Source organism: Pezoporus flaviventris, unplaced genomic scaffold (assembly GCF_033815535.1).
Source record: "Pezoporus flaviventris isolate CSIRO_AGI_PZ_B2104156 unplaced genomic scaffold, CSIRO_AGI_Pfla_v1 ptg000066l, whole genome shotgun sequence".
NCBI classification, from domain to species: Eukaryota; Metazoa; Chordata; class Aves; order Psittaciformes; family Psittacidae; genus Pezoporus; species Pezoporus flaviventris.
In genome coordinates, this window is record NW_026892614.1 from 25,547,367 (window position 1) to 25,570,368 (window position 23,002).

At 41.7% G+C, this 23,002-nt stretch overlaps 1 protein-coding gene across 10 annotated transcripts in view; it reads left to right on the forward strand.

The window, feature by feature from the left end:
- The window catches only part of ARID1B (AT-rich interaction domain 1B), a 329,589-nt gene that overhangs the window by 217,553 nt on the left and 89,034 nt on the right, over positions 1–23,002 (forward strand). For all 10 annotated transcript variants that reach the window (XM_061471608.1, XM_061471615.1, XM_061471609.1 and 7 more), the window contains one exon: positions 11,680–11,923. In XM_061471608.1, the coding sequence (XP_061327592.1) occupies positions 11,680–11,923 (244 nt within the window). The remainder of the gene's footprint in view (positions 1–11,679; positions 11,924–23,002) is intronic.

The following is a 23,002-nucleotide window of genomic DNA, read 5'->3' on the forward strand; positions in this document are numbered from 1 at the left end:
GCACTGAGGAATCCTACAGTGCCCCGAGGCCGCTCACTGGCACGGGTACAGCTCGCAACAGATTGGCATGGTTGTTGAAATTTTCATATGTTTTCCCTTCATTTACTTCTTTACTTGATTCATAAGGCTGTCTGTTTCTTTGGTACGTTTGTTCTGACAAGCACCCTTCAAAGTATTTTGGGACTTTGTGAAGATCCCAACTTACTGATTTGGTTTTTTCCCCTCTTTTTTGGTCGTCTGTCTAATGAATAACTCAAAGGATGAAATGGGCTTTGGTTTGATAGTTCCATCAGGTAGATCTTAGAAGTTGTGAGATACATAGGGCTTTTTTAAAAGAAAGCAGTGTATAAATACTGCCTCAATTTGTAGTCGTCAGCATAAAGACTGAGAACAGGGGACTGGAACAAATGCTCAAGCACCACTAAACAAATCAGCAATGACCTTACAAGCCGCAAAGAAAAATTTTCATCAGGGTAAGAACCACATTCTTCTTGAGCTGTAGTGCTTATGAACTGTGCCATGATGGAGCTTGCTGTTTTCTCATCTTCTTCTCACACGCATTCCCCAGAAGACCTTTCAGCCCTGCTGCATTAGGTAGCTCAGGCACAAATTCAGAGGATGGAGAATCAGCAATAGAGCTTCACCTGAAGGTCTGTCAGGGCTGAAGTCTCTTTTTACTTCATCTTGCAAGGACCAGGGTGCCACCATTGACAAGTCCTGCAGTTCCTTGGCTGATGTGTATGACATGGGTTTTCCTTGGGGGAACAGCAGCAGCAGGAGAGGAGGGCAAAGGAACACTGCCTTACAGGATCTTGCCAGACCCTCTTTCGTAGAATCATAGAGAAGCTTCCGGCTGAAGCCCATTTTTTCCAGCTCTGTCACATTACTCAACGTGGTTTTGAGCATACTCAAAATGTAGTGCAACTAGAATAGAAATTAGTGGGGAAAAAAAGTTATCTTTCATTCTCTTTACAAATACTTCATACAAGTGGCTTCCAAACGCATTGTGTCTGTGGGCTGTGGTACAGCAGTAGTGCTTGCTGAAGGGAGCTACAGCAGGGGGACAGGTGATGGGGAAGGACCATTGGCATCTCAGATGAAGAGCTGGGTAAAGCACTCTTGCACAAGAGGGCAGATGAGAGCACCCCACTCAGTAAGGCTCCACTGAGTGTCCACCCATTGTAGTGCATGGAGCTGCAGTTGCATCTGTGCAAATCACAGTTGCTGTACAGTGATCATTCTGCCCCTGCTCTCTTGGACTTTTTCTCAGAGCATTTTTACTAGCATCACACCGAATTGGTAGTTCTGTGCAATACCAACCTCCTTCTGTCAAGCCAAGGAAGATTTTTCAGGAACAACCTACTGAAAGCTTTATCTAAAAGACCTCAGGACTCCCTGTCTTCTCTGTGCTAAGAAAAAGCTGCAACTTTGAAGCATGCTCAGGCACTCAGAAACTCACAAAAATCTGTCTTTTGCAACTCATCGTGGAAATATTTCCTTTCTGTGATACATTAATTAAAGAACAGTAATAACTGGTATGTTGTTTTTTCTGTAGGCTGCATAGACTGCATGGTTTAGCACTTCTGTAGTGACTCTTCCACATTTCTCCTAATTTGTTGGATTTCAGGAGTGCACCTAAAATTATGGACCTGTTGGAGAAAGACTAACTTAATGCACTCAACGATCTGGACAGCCATGTCATCATCTTAGCTTCAAGATACCTGTTCCCGCCCCAAAAGCAGTTCATAAGCTTGGCTGGGACAGCATGCTCAGCAGTAGACAGGAGAAGGTACTGGCCTTTCTTAAAGCTTAATGGGAGTGCTACAAGTTACCCTTCTTAGTAGGGTAATCAAGACATTATTTCAAAAGGAATCTGAGGCCAGGACACTTTTCTAGGCTTTCAGAAGCCTTTTGAAATTTCTGTAGAGGCTTCTGAAACACAAGTCTGTCAAAGCCTTATCATCTCAAAATATCGCGTTCCCTTGCTGCTCAATTATTTTGCACAATAGTGTGCCCAACCAGCAGTGAATTACTGCGAGATGTGAATTCCAGAACTTCAGGCGATGAGGGAGTCTGGTTCTAGCTGGCATGTGTGAGAAGCAATCTGAAAGTTTGGTTTCTGTTTTATTACCATCTTGGATTTCCCAGCCTTTTCCCAGGTTACTGGAAAATGAAGAGGTGGGAGGGGTTGAGTGAACAGCTCTTGAAGCATAATTGTTTGGTTTTGCTCCTGTGGCCTATAAACCTCGGAAAGGATCAAGCAGTTTGTGTGCATGGTGGGGGATGTGGAGCAAAGCATAGCTTTCACATAGCTGTCACAGCCCCATTTGTGCTCTCCTGGTTGTCAAGCCACGTGCTGCTGGGGTTGCGTTGGGTTAAAAAAAAAGAAAGGGAAACGAGGAGGAGGATGAGAGATTCTTGTGTGATGCTGACAGAATGAGTCTGGAGTGACAAAGGAAGCTGAATTTACTGCAGTAAATGTTATAACACTCATTTCTGTCTGATAAGCAAGTATAATACTGCATATCCAGTTTGTCCAAGTTCTGTTAAATAAAAACTAATTAATTAATTAATTTATACTGTTCTCTGAGGCAAGTTGCCTTACTCTGTTCCCTTAAAAGGAAGCCTTTCTAACATTTATCACTCCTTTTGCTTTATACATTTTTCTGTTCCTTTCAGCTTCTGATTCAAGGGGAAGAGATGGAAAGTTATGGGAGCACCTGTGTTTTTGAAGTTTAAGATGTGTCTGTGGCTTATTTACCATCTCATTGAGTTGTGGTATTTGGTTACAGGGTTCTGTGGGAGAGAGAAGAAAGAGACGCAGTATGGTGCATGCACAAGCCCTGAGCTAATGAAAAACTGTATTTTGTAGATCCTTATTCCCACGGTAACCTGCTGGGACGTCCTTTTTATCAAACCATAACTCTACAAAGGATATTAATATGCCAAAAAGAATTAAAAAAAGGCAAGTGCTGTAGATCAGGAGCTTTTAAACCTTGGACATACAGGTGTATAGGTTCATCAGTTGTTTAAGTTACTGTGATCCACACATTGGTAGCCTTGGAAAGTTGGAACAGCTCATATTACCAAGTTGCCTGGGGGAGGAAAAGATCTGCTTTCAGTGATCAGTGGACAATTGATTGTTGGACCAACACTTTTTCTGCTCTCTCAACTGCAGTCTACAAAGCACATAGTATTGTAGGCCCAAACTTTCTAACATCATAGCTAATGCCTTCTGAATACAGTGTGGGGTGGTCTGAAAAGCACATGTGGACAGATGTTAATTAGTAATTGCAAAATAGGTGTGCTATGACTCAAGGTATGTCTGTGGTAGTAAACAGTGAGGCACATTAAGCTGTGTTAGGTTGTGTGGTCATGTTTAAAGAGTTTCTCCTGCGTGAGCTACCCTGCATAGACCTATTGAGAATCTCTGCCCTGCAATCGCATGTGGGCGTCCTGTGGGATAGACATAGTGTGAGTTTACCACATTTCATGCTACAGTATTCTAAAGTGGTGTTTGCTCCTTTTTGCTTGAGCCACACCTGCAGAATCTCAGGGTTTTTAATAGATGGACTGTGTCTGACTACACGTGCTGCAAGTTTCCAAAAGTATGGTAGCCAGATTAAACAGAATAAAAGAGTAAGCAGTAAGTTCTAATACATATTGCTGCTGCTCCTGCTAAAAATTTAAGCATCTTTCAGATCTGCTGACCCATATATTGGTTTTGGTAATGTCTTATTCTTTCTCATATGCTTCATTCAAATCCATGTTTGTCTTTCTTGTGATTCAGTACTCTCCTTGCTTGCTTGGTTGGATTTCTTTCTACATCACCTGTGAAAGTAGAACAGGCACATAATGAGAGGGTGAACAGCAGGAGCCAGTATTTTCTTTGTGCTTGGTGATGCTAGGTTCAACATGGCCAGAAGCACAGCCAGGAAAGAAGGCTGGGCTGGGAAGCAGGGGATCTGCCCATTGGCCCTTCAAATTCTGAGCTTGCTGCAGAGAGGGAGGAGGATAGCAATCCCCAAAATAACAAGCTGCAGAGAGCTTGAAAGTTTCTGGATCAGCGCGCGTTTTCCTTCATTCGGTCAGCTTCCTCTCTGCTTTATCCTGCCAGTTCAGTCTGTCTTCTCCCTGGGGAGGTAGCTGTAGGCTGCGTGATCTAGAAAATGGTTGCAATCCAAAGAGACTCTAAAGAAGGAATTCGTTATGTCTCACCTCGTTGTTCTTTGTATGAAAAATCCTTAACATTTCATGTTTGGGAATGGTTAAGATTGGCACTGAGGAAACCGTGGATGGGAAGTATTATGAGTGCGACAAAATTTCATTAGGATGCTGTTACACAATCACAACTTTTCTTCCTTCTTCATAGGGTAAATTTGTTGTGGTTTTCATTGGTTTGGTTTTAAATGTTGATGATTTATTGATGATAAATAGCTGATGCTGTAGCTACAAGAATTGTTGGCTGTTAATTTTTCTTTGCTACTCTACTGAAGAAACAAATGGCTCCTAAGGGTTTGCGGCTTTTTGGGTTTAAATTTTGTTCTCAGGAATTCTACATGCTAAGCATTCTGCTTCAGAGATAAACAGCGAAGTTCCTATCTTGAGAGATGCTGTGTTACTGTGTTTCTGTTCTGGAGGTTTACTGTTTATTTTTGATATAAAAAAGTATTGTTTTCAGACAAGCTGTGTGTCTTATCTGTTTACAGTCCTTGTTAGACTTTGTGCTTTGATAGCACATGGGCCTAGTATTTATCGCTTCATATATCAGAGTCAATGTTTGTAAACCAATGACTTTTTGTTACGCCATTAGGAGATTCTTGATGCAGCTGGAGAACTCAGGAGCTCTCTTCCCATTAACTGTCAGGAGCTGCAGACCCTGTAATGAGTGGCACTGGGCATGAGCAGGGAGCTGTGCAGTGGTCTGGGCTCTCCTCTGGGTCCTCTAAGCTACAGTGTCAGTTTTGAATTTCTAACTGCCCCAAGTTGGTTTTGCTGTAAAGCTCTCAACTGGACAAGCAAAGAAGGTCCCATTGTGGGTCAGTTTAGGTACAGAAGTGTGACTGTATCCATCTTAGCAACTTCTTCTCGTTCTGTGTCTTAACAGATACATGTATAGCATGTTCTGTTCTCGGGCGCCTGTATCCACAGGTCCACAGTTTTTATTTTTAGTTAAGGTAGTCCTACAAACACAGATCCTTGTTAAACAGATTCTTGTTAAACAAATGTAGTAAGAAATTACTCTTTCTTTAAATGAGCTGAGAACTGAATGCTGCAGTGAGATGCCATATCCAGCAGAACAAAATTACATTCGTCGTTAGGGTGGCAGTCCTGCCTAGGCAGCCAGGAAGGCCGCTAGCATTCCTGGCATTTTTTAAGACTGGGAACGAATTTTGTATCCAAATTACAAGTAAGAACTGTCCAAACCAGTCATTTGCTTAGCAGTTACTGTGACTCGAGTCTGTTTTTCAAAGTTGGTTTTTTGTAGGTAATTTCTGGAAGACCAGTGTAATTCCAGGATAGGCTGTAAAGATGTCAGGCAGAGCACTGGCACTGCAGTGCTTGCTTACACTTTTTCTCAATTGTGTGACTGAATATAGGGCTTTAGGGGAAAAGATTTTACATCCTCAGGGACTTCTCTGTGAAACTTCTCAGAGTGTTTGATACTGATTGGAGTCCTTGCAACACAGTTCAGCAACTGAGTTATTTTGGGGAGCCTGTGAGGCCTGCAGAATGAAGGGAACGTGTTTCCCCAGCAAGTTGTGCTTTGTCACTAAACTCAATGCAATAAGTTAGTGGTTTTATCATACACTTAGAAATTCCTTCATCTAGAGTGTTGCACAAATAGTTCAGCACATAGAGGTTAAAGTTAAAAACATTAAAACCTCTAGTTAAGTGGAATAAAATAAGACCAACAAGTACCATAAATAACTAAAAAGTGCCTCTACCCAACTGTATTGTCTTGCAAGTAAGTTTTTGGTATGAAACAAATCCTCTCCTTAAAATAGCATGTTCTGAGGAGAAGTTGTGCCTGTCAATAAAAATCAAGCTTTTTCCTCAAAGAGGTGTTTGAAATGGAAGTAATCTTTGCTTTTCCTTCTCCAAATCTTGAATTAACAAGATTCAGAGAACGAACCCTGTTTTCTGTCCCCAAATTCATTGCACTAATGGCACTTTGGCAAAAATGTAGCAGCAGCTTTGCTGTCTCCTGTTAAAGAATTTTTTTAAGGATGTGCATAGGGTACATTTGGTATGCTTACTGAGGGTTGCAACGCAGCTGGCGCAGAAGGAAGACCCCCATGTAGGGGGTAGCAGCCTTAGAGAATGAAAGCATTTTGCCTATGGCCTCTGTCATTGCTTTGCTCGTGTTTTCTTCCAGTTGCACAGGCCATGGGAGGCTGTTAGCTCACTCGCTGCCTCAACAATGTGACCAGCAGGGCCTTTGGAAGACTTCTTGAAACATGCTATTATAGGCTGCTTTGTGATGAAAAGAGGTCTTACAAATATCTTGAAATTTAAACAGGGCTATTGTGGGTTTTCCCTTTGTGTGTGTATGTGTGTTTGTCAGCCAAATCATTTGTTCAAAGTTAATCTCAATTACAGAGCATATTGTTCATAATCCCCCATGGCTCCAAAACAATAGCAGAGTGTATGTCTGCTTGAATATATATTTACATACTTACATGTAAAGTATATTTGCATGTATATATAATTCTGCTTCTAAGGCGGTGATTCATGTTAAAGAGGTGGATATTTCATGTAGGATCCTGTCTTTCGAGCAGCACCATCTTCCATCCTAATAAAAATACTGCAGGAAGGCCTCAATGGAGTGAGCAGTGCTTTGATCCTGCAGCCATTCAGTTGCTGGCAGTTCCCTCCATGTAATGCTGGGATTCATGCTAGCAAACGGATGGTAGAGAAGTCTTGGGTTTTCAGCTTCTTGGAGACTGGGAGATTTTGTGTATCTTTAATTTTAATATCTACAGAATACCTCTGCTTTTCTTCTAGTCCCTGAGCATAAAGGAGCCAATAAGCAATAGTTGGAAAGCTGAAATAAATCCCAAGTTGTATATGCTCTGCGCAATCCCTGCTAAGATCCCCGAAGTACAGTAACCTGTCAGTGAAAATAGGGTGTAATTCAGCGATGCATGAGTTCAGTTAGCTCTCTATTTTTACTGATTTCAGAGAAGGTGAACATCATTTTTCAACTGTAAGTATTTAGCAAGGGATTGCTTTAGTGAAACCTTGGTTTATGTCTGCTGAGACACACCTGAGCAAAACCAGCAACTGTGCAAAGTGTTTACAGTGTAAATTTTTGCTCTGTGGTGAATGCTTTGATCCTGTCACACTGTGAGTGTAAACTTATGGTGGTATTACGGAGTTACTATAGTCTTCTTTTTGCTGTTTATTGGATCTGGGTGTATTCCTTGGGTAAGTTTACATTATTATATATGGGTGTTTGTTTTGTTTTTTTTTTCTTGCACTGTGTTTATAAGTAACTTTGGGTTTCCTGGCTCTACATAAGCAGTTTATTTCTCTCTACCCCTTGCTGCCTGCATTGCAGTAGTAAATTGGTGTTCTGTTTCAAGAGCGTCTCTCCTGTCAGTCTGATAAGATCGTACCACCAGGAAGGCATAACATTATAATCCCAAGCACAATGTGATCCTGTTCATTTTAGCTCTTGTACTTGTCAGTGGGACAAGAATAAAGGTTGTGCATGGGTGGAAGGTGAGGCTGGAAGTGAAGACAGTCAGAGATAAAACACTTTGCTAAAAGAGATAGATCTTGCACAGGGACATTTCAGTTTGTAATCAAGGTATTATGTAGAAATTAACTTTGAAAGCTGGCTTGGGTGTACTGCATAATACAGGATGTAAAGCTGACAGAATACAAAACCATAATACAGATTTGTGACAGGGGAAAAATATTACTTTCATTTTTTCTTAGATTTGGTGTACTTTGAGTCATACCAATAGGCAAGAATAACAAAATTACTCTAGAAACAGATCTGCAAGAAACAAGAGATTTCTGCTAATTCCAGACTTCCGACATTTTAGCAGAAGAAAAGAGTACTTTCCAGAAAAAACCTCTGAAAAGAGGCAAAATTTAAGGCATGCCTTAGGGTATGAGGACTTGAGCCCCTTAAAAGAATCCCAGCAATTACCTAACCTGCCAACTTTCCAACAAGATAAATGGAAGCACTGTAGCTTGAAGGTGCCTTGGTTTGAATGAGATGCAGTAAGTAAGGTCTCTCTGTTCTTTACAGGCATCATAGATCTGATAGTACTTATAAAAGAAGAATAGAGTTGGTGCCCTGCTGACTAAATTGTCCTCTAGAGGAGTATTAGTTACAGAGCTTCTTTGTTAACTAGGCTATCTGCTTAAACCACTGTGAATTTCTCTTATTAGTAGGCTTTTTAATAGCTTTTCATATGGATGTGCTAAGTAAATGCAAGAATATCCACGTAATTTAGGTATATAATTGTGTATGTGTACAGTATTTTATATATAAATAAATGTTTGTGATGTGGAAATTGCACACAACTTCATTACTGTTCTGTTGAACTGAGGTAAAAGCAAGCATTAAAATACTTATAATAGCAGAACAGTAAGTCGACTTCTGCTCTTTCTGTCCGGGTGCTTCACATAAAGTCTTTCTTCTCCTCTGTAATTTCCCAATTAGCTTTTGTGGATAACAGAGGTGTTCCTAAAGCCTTTGCATGCTGGAAGTTTCCCAGTTGCTTGCCTACTCAGGATTTCTACCTTAGAGGACTAGTAAGGCCACAAAGCAGGTGTTAACAAAACATACAAAGTAATGATCTGCAAAACCGTGCTGCGCAGAAGGGCTGATATTTTTCATTTTAGCCCACTGTAACACAAGATAAAGTCTGTGTAGCACAGCCAGGCATCTAGGTAGACTACAGCTTTCATGCCGTCCTGACAGCAACCTTGTTATGAGCTTTCTTGATGGGTCTGATGAATGAATGCTACCATAGCATCCTTGGCAGCTGAGTTGATGGCGAAGTTCCCCAGCACGGGGAGGACACCCCAGTGCTGATGCTGAGCACACATGGGGAACGCAAGGTACTGCAGGTGCCATGGGACGGCCTGGCTGCTCCAACTGCATGTGCTGGGGCAGGGGGGGAGGGGTGTTGGTTGGTGTAGCCTCGCTCTTTGAGTAGCATTCCTCTTCCACTTTTGTGAAGGAGTTGCATCAGGTTGGTGAGAAAATCCCTGGAAGGCAAGCACTTGAAGAAACACCTGCGACTCCTCCAACACTCCATCCGCACAGGAGACTGTACAAGTCAGATGTGACCTGATGGGAGAAGTGAATTTCATTCCTGCCCCAAGGTTATTCCCCACATGCAGGTTCAGCAGGCTGGAGAGATACTGTGGGGAGTGGTCAGGTTTTGCCTTGGTCTCTGAACAAGAGATAATTTCACCATGGGCAGTACTAGCCATTTCATGGCTTTTCATTATTTCGGCATGTTTGTTTTTCAGGTACTTTGTGCCTTGCTGAAACAAATGAAAGCTTTAATACACACACCCTTTCTAACTCTAAATGTAAACCCCTGTGTTTTCTATATCTTTTCTCAGCTGGATACCAATCTGTTTTTTTAATGCAGAATTTATATTCTTTTAGAATAGGCTCTATTCTGCTACATTCGGTTTTCAAGGGTTTATGTATGCTTTTCAGCAGCATTTATTTTATCAGCGTTTCCTGCAGCATTTGTTGCACATCACGACAGCAGTGGCTTGATTCCATTTAGAAGAATACCATATTATGTATGGAAAGCAGTAATTGCTTACCTGTTTGCCAAATACATTCTGCTGTGAAAAATCCCTAGCATTGCTCTATACAGCATCAAGCAGTGTTATTTCTTGTTCATATTTTCTACAGTTAATAGTTTTGAAAAAGAAAATAGTTTACTGCCCATTTCACAATTAAATTTCCTTTTGTGGGGATCTGGAACTCTACTCTGAGCAAATGCAGAGTCCACACAGTCTGAAGTCTCTATCTTAATTGTTGCTTTTCATGTGCTTGTCAGAAAAAGCAAAATTAATCTGTGGTGAGAGTTGTGCTAGAAGCATTAGTGGAAATTCATTAGAAATAAGGTCTGCAAGGTGTCTTGCAGAGAGATAAGCTGAGTGAATTGTATTACTACGTTTATGCAAGAGGAGGAATAACCTGTAGTGTTCTAGGTGTTTTTAAATGATTTTTCCTGGTGTTTAAATTGTTAATCCTACTTTTTCCATGACTTGGAAGACTGTCTGTCTTAGGGGAGACTGGCTGTGAGCTTTCCACATAACCTAACTGGTCAGCATCGGGCATGACTCTTACTCAAAACACACTACTTTGCATTTTGTCCAATTTCTGTAGCTTCTATAGACACATTTATTTTTTATTACGAAAATTAGGCAGCGGTTAGGCTTTGCTTACTGAGCTCTTTGCTCAGGGAGAGCCCAGTTCTTTTCAGTCCATGCCTGACTTCTACTCGGACAACGGGTACCATTGTCTACAGTGCAACCACTTGCATGAGCCAGGCAAGTGAAGTCAAAGTTGAAGCAGCCAAAGTAATACACCATGTCATCCCAGTTATTGAAAGCCTCAGAGGTCATTTAATGACTTGTTTTATATGTGTGGTAGCTCTGTGCTTCTTGTTTGCACCTTAATTCACTAATAGAAATAGTAATGTGCTCCTTAACCTGTGCCTTGCCAGTAATCACAGAAGCACAGCTATCTTTGTGACTTTTCATTTTATGTGAGATTTTTCTGTGATTGCTTAGGAATTTCTCTGACAGTTAAGGGGCACACACTTGCTTTGTCACAGCATTCTCAGTTTTTCATATCTGATTTTACAATGATTTAAAAAAAGTACTCCCACAGATCCAAAGACCAGTATAACTCCTGTGTTACAGCTTTAGGGAATATGCCCAGCAATCTGTAGTTAGAATTCAGATGTGCTTTGACCTACAAAGGAAGTTTCTCATGGAAAATGCAGCAGTTACGAACTGAAATGGAGCAACTTTTAGCATTGTGTTCAAACAAAATGGAAGAGAAACTGAGTTGTACGCTGGTGCTTGATGGAAATAGAGAAGAGGCCTTCCTTGCTTGTAGGTGGCCAGCAGGTCATGAGCTGCTGCCGAGGGCTGGGCCTCTGCTTGCGTCTGTTCTGCAAAGTGAAAGAGCTGCATGTGAGGGTTAGAAGAGCTGCATATTTTACACCCTTCTCTCGTTTTGGTGATGGTTTAAAGAGTGAAGTATATAAGCTGTGATTGTTAAAGGTAGCAAACCCCAAAATGAAATACTGTGTGAAAATGAAACTGATGTATCATTTTCATTAGTTTTAGTATTGTCAGGCAGAATTTGTGGGATTAATTTTGAAAGCTTAATCCAGATGGAAAAGGTTAAATTCACTGTTGAGTGAATTTGGTTCCAGTTCGTTTGTTGCCCTTGCTTGTTCTTTTCTTGAAAGAATTAGAGATTAATTGGAGAATTGTATATACTATCCTTGTTTTCTGCCATCATTTAACTATGTGAACCAACATTCAAAGACAACCTCTCAGTTATCTGCTGCAATAAGTAAACAAATGGAGCTGGTAGCCATGCCAGCTCTCAAGTCCTGTGTCCTGAGTATTATATGAGTTCATAGGAGTACTTACATTCTTTTTCCTCAGGATTTATCTGGATCCATTGACGACTTGCCGACTGGAACCGAAGCAACCCTGAGCTCAGCTGTTAGCGCGTCAGGCTCTACAAGCAGCCAAGGGGAGCAGAGCAACCCTGCACAGTCTCCGTTCTCCCCTCATGCTTCTCCGCATCTCTCTGGCATCCCTGGGGGCCCATCACCTTCCCCTGTAGGCTCACCTGTTGGAAGCAACCAGTCGAGATCTGGTCCCATTTCTCCAGCAAGTATTCCAGGTAAGTTTGTTCCAACAAACAAAATTAAACTGATAGACTCGTTTATGAAATAAATAAATACTCCTGTAATATGAATTAATTTATTTTCTGAGAATCCTGCACTTTCAGGGCTGCCTTCTGGGAAAAAAAAATGCATACTTAAAGCATGGTTAAATTCCATCTGAACTTCAGCTGCCAAAACCTCAGAGTGCTCAAAGTTCGGAGCTTGACTCCACGTACGTGTTTGATAAATGTCTTTATCAACCAATGTGAATACTTGGTCATAATTTTTATATTTGGTTTGTGTGTCATCTGTGTGTCACATTCAAGGCCAGGTTGGACGAGGCCTTGGGTGATATGATTTAGCGTAAGGTGTCCCTGCCCACGGCAGGGGGTTGGAACTAGATGATCTTAAGGTCCTTTCCAACCCTAATGATTCTATGATTCTATGATTATTTACAGTGTCCCTTTTTTGGTTTTACTGTGTATTTCTGTTAGGTTTGGCTCTTTGACTTCTGTGGTGGTTTCAGACCCACAAGATGAGGCAGAGATTTTCCAACCCTGTATTGTGATAATGTGATTTTGGACATGAATAGAGAATACTGTATGAGATGTTTCTTAGTACTGCAAAGGTCAATGAGTTACTAGGAATCCAGCTCCACAGTAATAATTGAAATGCCAGTGGCACGCTTGCCACTCACTCTCATGTGCCACATAGTGTGACACACAGTCATTCATGTACTTTCAGAAAATTGTGGAAATCTCTTAAGACACTCAGAATTAAAAACAGGCATGCATTTACTCCAGTTCTTGCCTTGTCCCCACCCATCTTGCATGTTACTTGCAGGGGGTCAGGCAGCAATGTGCACTTGGTATTTCAGACGAGTTTATTCTCTTTCTGATGCCCAAGTTTTTGATTGTTTTCTGACATTTTGAATACTAGGGGAATTCCTAAGAGCAGGAGAATGCTGACATTAGCCCAGGGATAACATCAGTTTCTCACAAAACCACAAAAAATCAACATGGAGCTCAGTTAAAAGAGACAAAAACAATGATGCGTTTTCATTAGATGTGCTGTAAACCAAATGCAGGATAAAATTCAGTGAGTAGCATGTGTTTTGGTATTCAGAACAAAAGTATCTGTGTGAAGTGTAGGTGCCTGTTTGTATACAGAGGTTAAACTAGATAAGCAAAGGGGAGTAAGCTCAGTGCACACAGGAATGTTGCACACTTAAATGTGGTCTGAGCATGTCAAGCCCTGATGCTTCATGTGTGCCCTGCAGTTATTTCTTCCCTTTCCAGCCACTCTGACTGGCAGCATGTGCTCAGGTGGGTCAGGAAAAGCAGGGAGAGCAGCAGGACTGGAATATTTGCATTATGTGCAATATGGTAGCTTTGTGTATGCAGCATATTTTACAGTACATGGTGAAGCCCATCCATTTTGTCGACTGGAGTCCCACCTAGCTGGAAAGGTAGCATTTTTCCATCGTCAGATTCAAGCAAGTAAATGGATTGGCATTTTATCAGCCTGATTGCTGAATAGGGAAAGAAAGTTACGACATTGAAAGTAGCTTTATTGTAGCCATGATAGATAAGGATAAATAAGAACAGAACAGAATGTAGGGAGAATTAATAACTTCTATGAAACCAGTTGATCCCTGTGAGATAAAAATAAAAGGGGAGTGGGGCCAAAGGTCAGGGTCAGAGTCGCTTCATCACTTCAGCTGAGCCCAAAAGCTAATTTTTTGTGACTGGCCTACTGAAAAGTATTGCCTCTTCATACAAACCATCGCCACCATTTTGCATGTTCTTTTCTGGTCTGCTGCAGTCACACAAAAGCAGCTCTTCCTCGGGAAGGATTTTTATGAATGGCACTAAATCAAAACCACCCGCTGGTGCTGTCCCAGCGTGGGTGAGCTCCTGCTCTCTGCAGCTCTGTTGATAAAGGTGAACTCCCAAGCGTGAGTTCTCTCCAGAGGGGAGCCAGGCAGCTGCAGGAGCATCGCTGCTGCTGCTGCTGCTGCCATGGTTCTCAGGCTACAAAATGACATGAACAAAGCTGCTCTTTAAAACTCTGCAACTAGTAGGACGCCGCCAGGTGCTGGGGCTTTCAAGCTCTATGAATTCGACTGTGCTTTCACCTAAGTGTATTCCTGCTGTTATGCTTCATTGCTAGGACTGGGGTAGCTTTTTTTCAGCAGCCATATTTACGAGACCCTATAAAGAAGTAACACGGAGCTTGTTTGTATTTCTGTGGCTGTTCACAGTGTTCAGGTTGTGGCCGTTTTTAAACAGATTGTGTGCTACAGCATTGCCTTCAATAATTTTGCTTGCTGCTATTTTCCCCTCCGTTCTCACCCTACCCTTGTTTGTTCTGACCTCATTCCTCTCCTATTACCTCCTGCAATGTTGTGCCACAGCTTCTCCATGTGACATAGATTGGCTCTTTCAATCATTCTCTCTCCAGCAAGTCATTGTAAAATGAGCAGCTGTTGTGTTGCTGATAGCTATGGCTAGAGAAAGCCAGAATGTTGCAGGGGGTTCTTGGTGGGAAGGCCATTAAAATAAAGGTGTTGCTTTTCCAGGGTTTACTGGAAGAGAAGCATCCTTTTTCCAATGCCTCCTTCCTCACAACAAAATTGAAGACTAATTTAACATCAAAAGGGCAGACAAACAAACAGCCCCCTGTTAAACCTCCCAAATGGCTGATTCTATTCCCACTGCCTGTTTAAGCTGTCTCCCCACCCCACTGCAAGCCTGCCACCCTGCATTGCTTTCTGCCGCATGCCACAGATTTCACGGGAATGGAGTGGCACAGGCAGCACTGACATTGGCACGTCCCTAGCTCAGTGGGCATTTCCTTCCTGTGCTCTCTGAAATACTGGACGGATATATTATGTGGTAAGTGGCACACACATATACAGACTTTGTTTCCATTTGCTTGACTGGAATAGACCAGGGAGATTAACCCCTAAGAGCAGAAAAAGTAACTGAGATGGGTTTTGTTCAGAAAAAGTTTTCTCTCAGAAGGGTAACAGTTCTTTTTCACACACCCTTTCCGCCAGTCTTTTATGAAATCATAGTCTCTTATGATTTTGGGGGATTCAGAATTACATTCTGGTTTGTGTTAAGTAGATTATTATTCTGCTTTGCCAGAAATTCTGGTCTCTTTATTTTTAGGGTACGTGTTCTTCCAAAGAATGAGATGCGATGCCCTGCACTGCTTTAGGTCTTGAACTGTGCCTGATTCAACCCTAAACCATTAGTGGAAGCTGATGCAGCACATCATCAAAATGCACTGCTGTTGGCAGAAGATTTAGTAGCTGTTAATTTCACTTTTCTGTCTTTTTTTTTCCCCTTTTCCTCCTGCTCCTACCATTCCAGTTTACTAACAAAGCAAAAATGTAAATAAGCTAAACTCCCCTTTCTCCCCCCATCCCCAATTTTGATCTCACTGGCCAAAGGCTTTTGTCAGCTCTTTCTCCCTTGCAGTGTAAGCAGCAAAAATTTTTAATATTTAGAGTTCTGTGGAAGATTGCTGATAGGCCAGGAATCCCTTAACCCATGGTGGACAAGCAGGTTTTGTATGAGTCAATAGGTTCTATTATATGTAAACCTCTGCAGGGATTTTTATCTGTATGGAAGAGAAGGATATCCTATATTAATATTTAATAGCAAATATTGTCTTCCGAAATATGTAAAAGGATTTTTTTTCCACACAGATCAGTATTTTGACTTGTGCTTTTAATACATTACATTCACTTCCTGAACAAACAAGCTTATTTTCACTCTGTTAAGCATCAACTGCATTGTTGGTTTTACTGCAATTGTATTGATGTTTTCTTGCACCAAGGATCTCAGATACAGCTGGAATTACAACTTTTAGGAAAAAAGCCATGTGTGGATACTCTCACCGAAGAATCTTATTGCTGGTCATCTTAATTTATGCTAACCAGTGGTCGGCACCCTTCTCTGATTAAAAATAGCCCACATCTTTAATTCTAGTATATGAGTCAATGGATGTGTTCCATTCAGTGATCAGCTCTATTCTTTTCAATTCTGGAGGTCTTCCTCTCCTGTATTGATCAGCTAGCTAGCTTGAAATCCAGGACATGTCAGCATTAGAGTTACAGCTAACATTCTATGAAAAAAAGAGCAGGAGGGGAATGGGATACCCAGAAAGAGCTGTAACAGGACACCTTGCCTTGCTGTGCATATTAGTCAATGAGTGTGTAGACTAGAGTGATTAAAATGCTGAGAGAAGAAAAAAATAAGCAGTAGTCTATCATAGTCCAAAAGGATATTTTAATGTAAAAATCTGAATAGGAGTGATGCTTTCTTTCATGCCTTATAAAAGAAGAAGCCTAAGAGTTGAACTGCTTCCAGAAGTGGCTGCAGCAAGACAAGCCAATCAGACAAGTCATGTTTTAAACAAGAATTTGGAAAAATAATTTGCTCAGGATTGAGTTATTCCACATGCTCACTCCATTGACCACCACTACTGGTATGTTTTATGGCATGGACTTTTCAAACATTATCTGAAGGAGAGAAGGCTACCATATGAAAGTGACCAGTGCTGTTCGACGTCTTTGTCAATGACAATGACATGGACAGTGGGATTGAGTGCACCCTCAGCAAGTTTGATGGCAACACCAGGCTGTGTGGTGCAGTTGACACGCTAGAGGGAAGGGGTGGCATCCAGAGGGACCTTGACAGGCTGGAGACGTAGGCCAGTGTGAACTCATGAAGTTCAACAAGGCCAAATGCAAGTTTCTGCACCTGGGTCTGGGCAATCCCAAGCACAAACACAGGCTGGGCACAAAATGGATTGAGAGCAGCCGTAAGGAGAGAGACTTGGGCGTGTTGGCTGATGAGAAGCCCAACATGACCCAGCAGTGTGTGCTCGCAGCCCAGAAAGCCAGCCATATGCTGGGCTGCATAGGTAAGTGTGAAGAAGTGTCAAGGGAGGTGATTCTGACCCTCTACTCTGCTTTTGTGAGACCCCGCGTGCGGTACTGTATTCAGCTCTGGGGCCCCAACACAAGAAGGACATGGACCTGCTCAAGTGAGTCCAGAGGAGGGCCACAAAGATGATCAGAGGGCTGGACCACCTCTCCTATGAAGGCAGATTGAGAAAGTTGGGATTGTTTAGCCTGGAGAAGAGAAGGCTCCAGAGCAACCTTTCTAGCAGCCTTCCAGTACCTAAAGGGGGCTTACAAGAAAGCTGGAAAGGGCATGTAGGGCTGGGACAAGGGAGAATGTCTTTAAGCTGAAAGAGGGGAGATTTAGGTTAGGTATAAGAAGTTCTTTACTGCGACGGTAGTGATGTACTGGCACAGGTTGCCCAGAGAGGCTGTGGCTGCCCCGTCCCTGGCAGTGTTCAAGGCCAGGTTGTATGGGGCTTTGAGCAGCCTGGTCTAGTGGAAGGTGTCCTTGCCTATGGCAGGGGGGGTGAACTAGATGGTGTTTAAGATCCCTTTTAACCCAAACCATTCTGTAATTCTGTGAATTTTTAATTTTGTTTTACAGATATCCTTAAATAATTGCAGAACAAGGAAGGGGATTATATCCTTGTAAAATGGATATGATTTCCCTGTCTAGAAAGATTATTTTAACACATCTATCAATATTTCCCCCTTGGCTTCTCCGGAGGCAAAAATCTTGCAACAGCTTGTTGCAGGGAAGATGCATGCTGTTCATTGGCAGCCGGACCAGAAAAAAATCAAAACAAAAAATGCCATTGACGTAGCTATGTTCTTAATCACTGTTAGTGCACAAAACATCTATTCAGCAGTTTTGCAAATCTAGAATGCTTGCAAATGAAATACATGAAGGTTTCACATAGCAGTAGTTTAAAACGCCTTCTTTTGAAAGGTGTGCACAACATTTTGAGTTTTTCTGTCTTTTTGAAAAGAGGAAAAGTAAGCAAATTGTAAGGCACTCTAGCTTGAGGCATTCCTTCTAGCATATGGAGGATCTAACCTGTGATATCCATTAGAATTCAGCCCAGGTCACAGCTGATGAATAATCTGTTGTCTCAGGGCTTTGTGAAATAACTAAATAGTCTCAGCCTAGTCTGCTGAGGAAAGCCCGTGCTACAGAAGGAGCTATCAAAATTGTTATCATACTTGCAGCCTGGCCAGAGAGATCAGGGAGGTGTCCTTCTCTGCAGAGGTGGTCTTCTGAGAAGAGGTGCAGGAGATTAAATGAGACAGAGACACACTTTTCTAGTTCCTTGTGTTAGTTTTGCTTGATGACAGGGGGTTTCATATTCCAGGACCATCAAACTGCTGTTTTTCATCAGCTCTAAGTTAAGCATCAGATAGAAAAAACACAAGTCACCAAAACCAGCATGTCCTGGGTGATTATTTTTTAGAGGTAGTTTTCAGTTTTAAGTGTTTTCATTTGCTTAATATCTGGTTTATCAGTATTTATATTTCATGGTCACACATTTCAGTTTCAGTATTTTAATTGCTGTATAAGCCAGTGATGAACATTTCTGACCCATGAACTGAACATCCTGCAGGGTCTGACAAGCATGGCACTGAGGGTTGTCCAGCACCCTACAGAGGCTTCATACAAACTCACCTAGACAGCCAGGCTGGCAGCACTCACATCCCCATAGCTGTGCTCTGCTCCCTATCTGGTTTGTTCTCTTTGTTGATTCTTGCCAGGCCTGTTTTCACCATCCTGGCTGTTGCCAAGCGGCCAGCATGGTGGGGCATCTGCTACTGTGCATGCCGTGGCAGCACTCCTACAGCAGGCCGCTTCTTGTAGCCCTGTGAGTCACTGGTAGCCCTTGTGATGCTGCTACAGATCCACCTGGAGTATGATGGCTGTCGAAATCCAGTTAAAATCTTTGCATAATCAAGCACTGGTTCACATAACAAAATTCAAACCACAGCTGCCAAGATTTGACAGGTATGTTTGTTGTTTAGCTGTATACTCTAAGCCCAGCCTTGGACAATTACTGTTTACATTTCATCATTAAACTGCATTTCTTTCTGAGTTTTTTGCTCAGCCCACTTACGTTAAAAAGTTAATACAGTGTGTATTTGGGTTTGACCATTTGGGGTTTTTATTGTTTCATTATTTGGCTACACAAACACAGATTCTCTGTCCTTTGTGTTGCCTAATAGGGTATTAATTTGCATATTACAAACATTAAAAGGTTGTCTTTCACTCCCTTGTCCTTTGCCGTACTTATCGGCGATTGAATGGGAGAAGTCTCTCATGTTTGCATCAGTGTGTTTTTGTTGTTGTTGACAGATGGTTGTTATACCTAGATAAAATAGAACATAAATGGCCTAAGTGGTTTGGTTTCTGTGATGGGATAGGCTGTTGGGGCTTCCAGTTTTTCAGTGGACTCTGTATCGCTGCCACTAGAGATATTTAAAGTGGTCTTCATGCTTCATAGTTACTATCAGGCTTGACTAGATGGATATGTGGTGTGTCCCTCCTTAGTAGAAAGAACCCAAGCAATTGTAAATATGGCTTGAATTAGTAATGGACCAGCTAGAAATTAGCCATTTAGCTTCAAAAGAAGAACACTTCAACTACCTCCATATCATGTTTCTCTTTTTTTTAACAATGAAAAGCAAGATACTCGGTCTCCTCCTTAGAGACAAAATTCATGCAGGTTGAGCCAGTGGCTTGAAAGATTCAGACAGCCCTTTGACAGCTTTGCTCCATAGGTAGATATGGAAGTCAAATTGCGAAGTGAATTCTTAGAAAGTAAACAACATAAGAACAACTCACTCTGATAGTGAGCTTTTCTGTTTGTTCCCCAACTCCAGATAACAGTGGACTCAAATTATTGTGATGTGTTGATTGATTACAGCCATTAAGTTTCTTAGTAATCAGTTTCATCACTTATTCTCAATTCACACTTGCACCTTTGATTTCTCTTCTACAACAGGGTGATGTGATTTGTCGTTGACTAATGAATAACAGAATTGGTTTCGGCGTGAGACAAACGGAATGCCGACACCAATCCCAAAATGCATTAATCTTTAATAATCCACATCTGCATGTTTATAAATGATATAACGAGGGGTTGCTAACGTTGATATTCCCCCTTCCAAACAGAAGCTGACATAAAAGTTGGTGTTTGCAAACTGCATGAGAGACACGTGGCAGCGCATAGCGTGTGTGACCTTGTGGAGGGAGCTCACCAGATGAAAGTTCTCTGTTGATTAAAAATACATGAAGAATTGCTCTGCTTCTGCACCAGTCTTTGGAGCTTATCATTGTTGGGCAAGATGAAATATGGCATGATAGATACTGTCTTCTAGGAGGATCAGACCCACCAAATGGGTTTTGGAAGCAGGTTTACCTCAAGGTGCTTTTATCCTTTTATGCATTCAACTTGCCCTTTTTTCCACAGTCCCTGAGAACCATTGAGATGGGCCTCTGTGATATGTAATAACACAATAAGAAAAACTAGATGATCTAAGAGTTGTTCCTTTTGAGGATAGCATTAATGAGAGCACATACATTTTGCTACTGAAACACCCATTAATATCAGGCAGTGGACTGGTATGAGAAGCAGCAGGTAGGACTAACAAAATAGTTCATTGCCAGGTATCAGCACTGCTCCAATTTCCACCTGCTTGCCTGAACTTTAGAGTCAGGAGGAGCAGGGAGGAGTGAAACACCATCATTGCTGGTCTTTCAAGTTAATGCCACCTGATAATGAATCTTTATCCTGAACAATTCTTACGTGTAGCTGGATCAAGGGAAAAGAAATGCAGCTAAGAATCAGCAGTTTCAGTTCACATTCACTCTTTCTTTGGCATCTTGTATGTTTTCACACTGAAATACTATACATGAAAGATGGTATATGGTTTTCTTAGATTTTGTTAATTGTGTTGAATTTAGGAGTTAAGGTTTTTATTAGGTGGCAAATACTAGAAGTGTATGTCTGCTACACTGGTTGTGCTTCTCAGGCTCTTAAAAACAGATGCAATGAAGAACAGCTTAGAGAAAAACTTGCAGTTACAAATGTAGTCTAGAGAATGAGCATTGATAATGAAAAATTCTTCCTTTTGGAACTTGGATTGGCTCTCTAAATGGAATTCTAAGGTTTTATGTTTCAAGTGTGTGTCAGAGTAGTTTTCATTTCTGGAAGGAAGAAGTGAGCCAAAAATAAGGAAGAAATATTGCCCTGTCCTTTGTTAAGAGCTTTTAGATATTTAGCACTTGAATCAATTGAATTTTATATTCTGGTTAATTGACATTTTCTAAAGAAATTGAGAACGATTTTTCTCTAATCGAAGCATATGCTTTTTGCATTAACAAACATGTAATGTCGTGTCCCAAGTAATTACGAATTATTAGATCCATGCAACCCTTTGCAATCTTCTACTTCAGTGTAAATGCAAGCAAAACTGTCATTTCTATGAAAGGCTTAAAGGACATAGAGAAAAAATAACATATGATTGCAGGGTTTGGATCCTTCCCTAAAGAACACAGGCACTTTTTTCAGCAGTTTGCACAAATTTAAGAAAATACAATTTACAAAATCTAAAAGCAATTCAGAGGCCCGAGAGAAAGCGCTGGGCAAGCTGCGGCTGCAGCCTCTCCCAGCCCCTCTCATCCAGATTCACACTGTCTCTTTGGAGGGACATGGTGGCACAGAGTGCAAAACATGTGGAGGGGCGGTTAAATGAGACTTTTGAGAGGAAAAAGAAGAATTAAGTCAGTGGCTGGGCTTTGAAGAGGTCTGTCTAGTGCGAGCAACGAGCAAGTGGGGAAGAAAGGAGCAAGCGCCTCATCTAATCTTTCTCCTGGGGACCCAGGTGGACAAATTGGCAACCCTGTTCACAGCCCTCCCCCCCCCTCCTTTGTAGCATAAGAACTGCTAATCGGATCCATGCTGCTGCAACTGTGGTTAGTTATTAACAGAATAAAAGCAGATTTCTTCAAAAGAACGGGTTGGGGAAAACGGCTATACAAAATTGCAAGGTTGTTAGAATCTTAAATGCACAGCAGTTGGTTTTTCCCTATTCTGAATTAGGTGATGAATACAGCCTTTCATCTGTCACTGTGCCCATTTCTTCAGAAGGCAGCCAAACATTAAGCTTCTCAAACACACAAAAAAAAAGGAAAAAATTGTTTGAAAGAGGAAAAATATTGGGGAGCAGGAAGAACAGGAAAACGAGAAGGAGAAACCAGGTTTTGTTTTTATTAATTTGGCTTGGTGAGAGAAATACGAGCTTGCCTGCTCTGTTCAGTTCCTGTGTGCCAGCCGCTGTGAGCCACCATTTCTGAATGCAGGGATTAGAGAAGATTTAACTGGTTGCTATCCTGGGCTGCGCCATTCTGGATCGGCCTCCAGCAGAAATACCCTGGGGCTGGGAACTCTCCCGAGTTTAATGGAAGTAATGCATTAAATGAACATGGAGTTAGGCAGAGGAGAAAGAAAAAGAATTTGATCCCCCAAAATGAAACTTCTCATAACTGTGAAGTGAAATTACAGGTCTGAGGAGGGCGTTATGGAGGATAGAGAAGCAGCGGTGCCTAGATTTAGACTGACTCACACCTTTACTTATAAATAATGACTAAATGACGAATCCTTAATTTTGAGGTGCTCTGCAGCGTTTCTGCTTTGCAGCAGGATTCTGAAATATGTTAGAGAGGAGTAGTTGTCAGGCAGACAGGTACGTGCTGTGGCCTACTGGAAATCCATTCAGTCTTTGGGTGAGTCACGGCCTTTTGAAGATTTCCACTGACAGCTTGCTTTGGGCTTGTTGCCAAAATCTCAGGATAAAAATGCTGTGGTGCTTCACATCAGTCCAAATGCAGAGGTGATTTCTGGATGAAGCATGGATGAAACAGACCCTCTTTGCAGTGGCTGCTGCTCCTCGCCCTTCCTTTCCTGGGCAAAGTGATCTTTTGCCTTGGGGGGGGAGGGGGCAGTATATTTGCTTTCCTGCCTTTTGCCACTCAGCCTGTTGTCAGTTTAGGCAGTACTAACAATTATTTCACTTTATACTCCTGAGGATTTCTTAGAAGTCTTTGTACCTTACTCAGAGGTTACACAACGTGAAAACAAAACTTGGGTGCCTAATTTGGCAGACCCCAGTTTCAGCTACGTAA